Below are 8,275 nucleotides of genomic sequence, written 5' to 3' on the forward strand. Positions count from 1 at the left end.
TAAATTCAAACTTTTCAGGCAGCAAATTTTTGTGGAAGAGTCTTTCAGGATGACTCGACATGTAAAATCAAAAGAAAAAAATAAAGGCAATTTACCGCGAACTAACGTACCTGCGATGGTCGTGTAACTTGTGCAGTGGGCGTGGTATAAACTGAAGTGGCGTCACACTTACGAACCGGATACTGCATGTACTGTGTGGACTCCACAGGCGCGCGTGATGATGTTCAACACAGAGAGAGCCTCGGTTTCGATGCGTTAAAAACTTTAAAAGATGTATGCATGTTCCGCCCGCATAATATAACATTATGTCGTTCAATTTGACCCATTGCATGGCTCTCAAGCTGGGCTGATGCAAACCCCGTTACGGGGAGGTTATCGAACGCATGCATCGTATTTCTTCGAGAACTCGAAGTCACTAACTCCGGATCCGTGATACTCCGTGTGCCTTCGAGGCAAGAAGGTTTACATGGCGACGGTAACGCTATTGGATTTTGGGATCGAATTTTTGTGGTGAAATGGTTTGCAGCCCTAAAAAGCTATCAAACCAAATTTTCCCCTGTCGGCAAATCTTCTTGATCTATACCTGCTAAAAAGGGGATAATGGTAGTTTCAGAGCATGAGACGGAGTATTTTTGGAAAACAAGGAGTTTTTGCCCACCAATTCAATTCTCGCTTCCATCCGTTGACTGTCACTCCATTCATGCCGTTGGTGTTTATCAGACTGCGCATGCTTTGAGCCCACCACTGACCGCACTTGCTCCGCATCTTGGCTCGACCATTTTCGGTGGCGGGGATGACATCACACACGGCGCAGTACATGTCGCGCGTCTCGCCTGATGTGTCACCGTCGGTTTCCAGGTCACAACATACTGTACAACAGCCCGGACGGTCCCACGATGAAAACAACACAAGATGTCATCCCCCGCCACCGAAAATGGTCGAGCCAAGATGTGGAGCAAGCGCGGTCAGTGGCGGGCTCAACGCATGCGCAGTCTGATAAACGCCACCGGCAAGAACGGAGTGACAGTCAACGGGTGGAAGCGAGAAATTGGTGAGCAAAAATCTCATTTTTTTCCCCAAAAATACTCCGTCTCACGCTCTGAAACTACCAGTATCCCTTTCTTAGCAGGTATAGATCAAGTAGATTTGCTGACAGGGGAAAATTTGGTTTAATAGCTTTTTTAGGGCTGCAAACCATTTCACCACAAAAATTCGATTTCAAAACCCCTTAGCGTTACGACGCCATTGTGAACCTTTTTGCCTCGAAGGCACACGGAGTATCACGGAGTTTAGTGACTTCGAGTTCTCGAAGTAACATCCTACATATACAATACTCGGACTACAGCCTAATATAATTTCATCTGAATTGTAAGGTGGACGTTTCTGCATTCGCGTAACTAATAGTTTGGGGCCCCCGGTTCCTCCTTTTTCGAGATGGCGCTTAAAGCAAATGAACCGCTTTAATATGAGTCTTGCTCATTGCAAGAGTTCAAATGGGTAGAGTTACACCCAGGAGCACGGACATTCACTAGGTACGTGACCCGCCTTTCCCCCCATTGTGTGGCACGTGGCCCACACCCCACTCATCAACGCATATATGTAGTGTACTTGCACGTATGTGTACTTTGTCGCCCTCTGTCGACTGGCTACGCACAGCCTTGCCATAAAGGACCAACAGGGGGCGTTATTGAACGTCCGTGGAGAATGGCATCCGACTGGGATGTCTAGAGCTAGGTCAAGGGTCTTCGATACGCGTACGAGGATAGGACGTAGCCGTACCTCTGAAAGTGGAAGCCCGTTTCGGTCACGGCTTTTGAACGAACAGACATTTCATAGAGCGAATGAACTCGAAGCTTCGACCTTCCATCGTCCCTGACAAATTTGAAGGCAAGCAACACAGTTTATTTCAGCACGAACTTCTTCAGAACCACAACATAAATACGAGATAAAAGGTTTTTAAAAATGGCACCGCAAAAGGCGAAGGTTTAACGTCAATCATCATAACTTTTTATTCCACAACAAAAATCGGTCAAGAATCAATTCAAACAAGGGAAGAAAATACACATGGAAAAAGACTGGTTGGACAAAAAAAAACCTTTTCACGGAAAGCCGTGCGCAGTATCAAAGAATACTGTAAAAGTGCTCACTCGGTTTAAAAAGACACAACAGCCAAATAAATAATGGAGCAGCTCACAGCCAAAACCACGAGGGACCAGTCCGCCTACAGAATAAACATACACGTAGGTCCCGCCTCACACACGAGCTAAGAATAAACCAAGACTGTGAAGGAAATCTAATTGTGTGCTGCTGTGAAATTTAAGAACTGGTTTTGTCTTGTGAATTGACGCTGGTTACCTGAGGATTTCTGGAGTGTAGTTTTAAGTTTCCAAATAGATGTATACTTTGAACAAAACTATTAGCCAGAATGATGATTCAAAAATTAATACAATGTAGTTGCTTCCCCAGATCCATCATAAATATGTTAACATATGAATCTACACCCCCAAAACACAAAATACATCGATGTCAATGAAAAACTTTTTTACTTGTGTTAAAAATGACATGACTGTGTATTTTAACCACACTGTTATGCACCTATGTGTGTTTTACATCCACTGTATAATATTGCTATGAGGAACCTAAAACACAGGGAATGCTAACATTCGGTACTAATGTTGAAAACAGGCAGTTAATATCGTCCACTCGGGGGGAATCAATTTCTTCACACAAATAAAATGCAATTCTTATTGTTCTTGACCTCTGATAATTTAAGACAAAACGGCTTCCAACCTAGCAAGTAGTGAAGGAAAAGGTTTTTTAGCAACTGGGCAAGAATTTTTTGTCTCGGTGGCAAACATATGATCCAGTGAACTCTGCCTCAGTTTACTGTATGCATCCCTTGCGGTCTGTTCACTCACGCACACCTCTCCATCAAGCGCTGGCGACAGCTGAACCTTAAAACTTAAGAGAGAGTTGCATGGTGGGTATCATGCACTGTGTATGCGTGGAAACACTGACCCCATGTGACCCACTACACATCCAATCCGTATTCAGAGAAATTAGGTGTCCCTGGGTATTTTTGGATTTACATGCATGTACAGTGGTACGTAGTGAGCAAATCATAACAGAGAACATGTCACCAGTAAGTTCTCCAATAACCACATACTAGACTCTTCATAATTATAAATTTGTACAACAGTCAACAGTGAGATTAATCCAAAGTTTCTTTCCATCTTTGGTACAACCGCAAAATGTGTTGTCTGGAGGCAACACAGATGGTGTTTTCCTGTCGAGTGGTAATCAATTCCACACTAACCGCCTTTGTGCACATTCAATCATAATCATAGTTGTTGGCTCCATGTACAGTTTTGTTAATATGATAATGTACAAATCCTTGGATTCTTTAAAAATACGCTAGGCAAAATCTTGCATTAAGACTTTCAGCACACACACACGTACAGACAGATATGTACCCACCACAAAAAAAATCAGCAGGAAACACTTGAAGTTTCACACTTTTCCATTAAAAAAGAAATAAATTATGAAGATATATTGGCAACAGCAACTTGGAAGTCCAAACAAAATTTGGTTTTTGAAATGTGACAGTTTAAGGGTTCAGTAACAACATCTGATACATGTTGGGTGTTGAGTCTGATTCGTTTTGCTTTCAAATAATTGCGAAAGTTTTGTCGCGTTTCAAACCCCTTGCACAACTGTTAAAAAAAAAACCAAAAGATTACTGTTAAAAATGCACCGGGGGATATTTGATAATAAAACTAGGGGCAGCATTTTTTTGTCTTAGACTTCAGAGGTCAAAGGTTAATCATATGCATTGGAGCATGTGTTAGATTTCTATTCCCTGCGTTGCCGCCTCAAGGTACGATATCAGGTCCTCACGTTCCTTCTTCTTCTTGAGGCCGGCAAAGACCATCTTGGTTCCTGGGATGTACTTCTTGGGGTTCTCGAGGTATGTAAATAGCGTTTCTCTCTCCCAAGTAACACCTTTTCAAAGTCAAAATAAGGGGGACAGTTATTAATTGGTAAAATTTTCTATATGTAAGAGTTGAGGTCGTCAACTGGGACTGTGATGAAGTCCATTACGATTCCCTGCGTAACTCCACAACTAAATGGACGGGGTGAACTTGTGTAAAACCAGGCCTCAAAATGAACGGCCAGCGCCGTCGTTGCCCCTCTCACTGGTCGAGGTGCCTCACAAAAAGTTTCAATCCTCACGGCCAATGCCTTGCCCTATATTTTACCTTGACCATCGTGCCTTTTTTCAACAAACATCCATAAGCCTATTCAAACCACGAAAATCCTTGTTTTTAGATGCTTCCAAACTCACTTGTCAATTTGGGAAATCATAATTGTTCATTATACAATTTTCATAAGAGGCTGACCACAGTCATTGTGTTTCAGCCTGTGAAAATGGTGACAAAGAGAAAACCGGAAGCCTGAATCCGACGCAGGCGACGTAGCCGCTATCTATTTCTCCCACCTTTGTTCTTGTTTGCATCCGTGTAGCTAAATCCTGGCGCTTGGCCCGTCCTCCGGCCCCACAGGCCCATTAGGTTGGGCCCTTGCTTGTGTTTGCCTGTCTTGTCTATGACGTGACACTGGGTGCACTTCTGCTTAAAGATGGCAGCACCCTTTGCCGGGTCGCCGGGCTTGATTTCAGCCTTGGACATTTTCAGTTCAGGATGTCTTTACTCTGTGATAATGAAGAAATAACAGAACAAGTCAACGTTTCAAGTTTTGCTTGACAGTCAAGTTCACATTTCCAGAAACCGACATTACTTGAAGACAGAAGTCAACAGTTCTCGCACTGTAGATGACGCAAATCAGCTGAACCCGGACAAATGCCTTGGTTCAACCGTCCACGAAGACTTGAGTGTTTCTTTATTTTGCGCAAGATTTCACGCGCAGAGCTTGTATGCAAATACAATATGAGTGGGGGCGTACATATTTATGGATTATCCAATCACAGCTCGTACCAATATCACCATAATATTAATATGCAATTACATCACCAAAACATAATACTGGCCAAGCTTGTCTGAGTCATGGCTGAAATGCGTCATTGTACTAAAACTCTCTTTATAAATTTGAAATCTGCACCAGCAATTTATCAGTTAATTGAAGACTTTTGTCCAAAACAGCAAGCATGGCAGCCATGAAATGTGTGTGTCATGTCACCGATGTCTTTTGTGCGAGTTGGATGTAAATTTAACAGTTATTCATCATGTAGCCCTACCCGTGTTGTTATGCAGGAAAACTCAGAACCGAGTTGAGAAGATTTATACGACCAGCTACATGTGGTTTTTAGGCCCTATCATTGACTATGTTATATGTTATCATGTTTATGTACACAACGGAGAATACGTGTACACGAGCTGGCCAATGCGGTGCGGCTATTAATGACAAGCGCCTTGACCAAGGCTATATTCGCACATATGCTGATGCATAAGCTTGTCAGCCCTTTGCTGCATATACAGTACCAGTGATTCAGGTTTAAAAACTTATCCCCCCAAACAAATGCCGCCTTTCCTCCAACCTCAACTACCAGTGTGACTCACTACAACCAGCTGACCAGTTCTGATGTAACTCCATTCATAAATTCAGACTTGGCCACCACATTGGCAGACTGCCAAGACAGCTGGTTGTGTAAAGTCCATTCAAGGACATACACAATGAGCATGTGTACAATAGGGAATGTCTCAATAGTCTACAGAGGGAAATGCTGTCATCTGGTGGCCTTGGAGGTTTTTACCAGGATGATGACATACATGTTCATGTCCTGGCAGGTTGGTGACGAAAAGTAAAACTCGAAGTGAGTTTTTTTATGACTCAAAATAACAGGCATGACCACAAACCACAAGTCATGAGTGTACACGTATTCCAAATACAAATTATCTGGATGGAACTTGTAACGAGCACACTGTCATTTGTATGTCACACTCTCTGAACAAGCATTACAGAATCTTTGCATACGAAATGGACAGCAGGTCCATCAGCAGAAAATCCTGCGCTCGGAAACCCCAGGAAATTGGGATTTGGTTTTTTATTCTGTCTTTGATGCTCATAAACAGTTTGGGGTCTTCAGTTGTCAACTTAGATGTGGTTTCACAAGAAGACTGAAGAATAACCTACAAATAAACCCCTCGGGAGGACAAACTCAGCACTGAAATACTGCTAGGCTGAGCATGTCACAGCTCTAGGGCTTGGGGAACCGACGAAACCTCAGTGCGACCGAGATATGACCCCCGCATCAGACCTTGGAGGAAATTCAATTAACAACCCACAGGAAGATGGACTCATGCTCATGCGAGCCACTCAGCACTGCAGCAGAGGCAAACCTCCCAATCTTCAACCTGCCTCCTTTATGTCTCCTTCAACTCCTCGTTTGCTTTTGCCAAACACTGGTTCCGATTCGTCAGGTGTGAACACTACATTCCATTCAACCAAATGTTTGTACAAACTGAAAGTGTCCCAGTTTACAGATAGCGGTACCTGTGAACTGCGTAATGTTCAACTTCACCATTTTATTGTTCACACTTTTCTTAATTTGACATGCTTGAATGGTAAGTTTTGCCTTGCAGTACCACGTTCATCAATGATGTCAATATCATCGAATAAGCAGTGAATGCTTGATAAATCAGCAGATCAGTGAAAGGACAAACCACAGATCAAGAGTTTCAACACTCCCCCAAAAATTGGTTAATAATTTGGAATTTTTAGATTGAATAATAAGAATATTGATGATTCCAACATAGGTCTACAAGTTTTATAGCTCCTTCGTGGCCACGCTCAGACATGACAGGAGAATCAGAGAGAATGAACACTGCATCCTGGCAAAGTTTTGTGCATGGAGGCCTATCCCAACAAAGGTCATCATCGCCAAAATATTGAACATTGAAAACATGATTTTGACATGTTTGATTAGATTAAATATAATTGCAAGCAAGCCCTCACAATAATTTATTATTTAAGCATGGTTAAGTAAGGTCGTGTCACATGTTTCAAATTGAAAATATAAATCCAATCTCTTTGATCACTGTGGACTTTTTACATGTATATGTTTTATGATAACATCTTAAGATATTTTCAGTTTTAATTCGGTTTGACTCATGTTTGAGCAAGCACTGGACTCTTCTCAAGAAATATAACAACTTTAAGTCGATCAAGTCGGCATTTTTGTTACAATAAAGCGTACAATCACTCATGATGCAATTTATGATCAGAGATTTTATCCACGTTTGCCTACGATTCAACTTTCAACCTAACAAGTCCGGTGTTACATCATTCATATTCCTTGAAATGAAACCGTGCACAGAAAGTCAATCTCTAAGCCAATCGGCGGATTCAGAAGATCATATCTTTGAAATACAAGCACTGATTACTTTTAAAATTTGACCATTAATCACAAAACACCTTTTCTCCACACAGATTACATAGTGTGGCAAATATATACTTATTTCCACCCAAAAACTCACCAAAATTACAGGATTCTGACCTCGCTCTTCTTCATGCAACGTGACGCTTGTGAGGGGAATTGCGTAAAAATGCGCACGCGTAATATGTCCGCCTCTCCTGCTACGTCATCATTCTTTCAGCCTTATTTGGAAAACGCCGGTAATGCGACCTTTCCATTGGTTAGTATCTTTCTTAAAAAATCTTAGCATTTTCCTTCAGATGAAATTTCTGACTAATTACGGTTCACTAAATAAAATTAGACAGATATAAAATCAAGCATGCAATCAAAATACTCTCAACATAGTATGTCTGCCTTGTGAGATGAACTTACCCAAAAAAATGGGTCAAAAGTGCAGGGTCAAATGTCCCATGTGATGATGCATGCGCTACGTGCAAATCATCAAACGTAGAACATACCGTGTTGAAGGTGGTAGTGCTGCTTGTAGGCGGGGCCAGGGAGGAGGTTACAGTTCCCTTACTTCGCTACCTTGATTTTGAATATGAATTTTCCCCCTGAATCGAACAAAATTTTTGACCTTTTTTCTTCTCCCCGTGTCTGTGCATATGACCCTTACTTTGCACAGACCCGTATATAATGAAACAGACACTGGCGGCCGCAAGATCCATTCCAAATACACCTTTCAACTGATGTTTTCTAACGGCTACCGTTCGTTGTTCCTGTTGGTCTCGTCCCCTGACCACACCATATTGATTTCACATTGTGTCTTGAGCAGTCTGGGAAACTTGAGTGTGGTTGCTGCCTCCTGCTGGCACATAGCGACTACGGCATCACTAACACTGT

At 42.2% G+C, this 8,275-nt stretch overlaps 1 protein-coding gene across 1 annotated transcript; it reads right to left on the reverse strand.

Annotated features, from left to right (window-relative positions):
- Nucleotides 1-1,984: 1,984 nt before the first annotated feature.
- LOC110973420 (cytochrome c-like) lies at nt 1,985-7,655 on the reverse strand. The gene is made up of 3 exons (XM_022224256.2): nt 7,494-7,655; nt 4,499-4,711; nt 1,985-4,002 (listed from the first exon to the last, which is right to left on the reverse strand). Exons 2-3 carry the CDS (start codon nt 4,686-4,688, stop codon nt 3,845-3,847), a joined length of 348 nt encoding a protein of 115 aa, XP_022079948.2. The 5' UTR covers nt 4,689-4,711; nt 7,494-7,655; the 3' UTR covers nt 1,985-3,844.
- Between the last annotated feature and the right edge of the window lie 620 nt (nt 7,656-8,275).

The sequence above is a fragment of the Acanthaster planci genome, linkage group LG17, assembly GCF_054643075.1.
Source record: "Acanthaster planci isolate LZ-2023a linkage group LG17, COTS_SCS, whole genome shotgun sequence".
NCBI classification, from domain to species: Eukaryota; Metazoa; Echinodermata; class Asteroidea; order Valvatida; family Acanthasteridae; genus Acanthaster; species Acanthaster planci.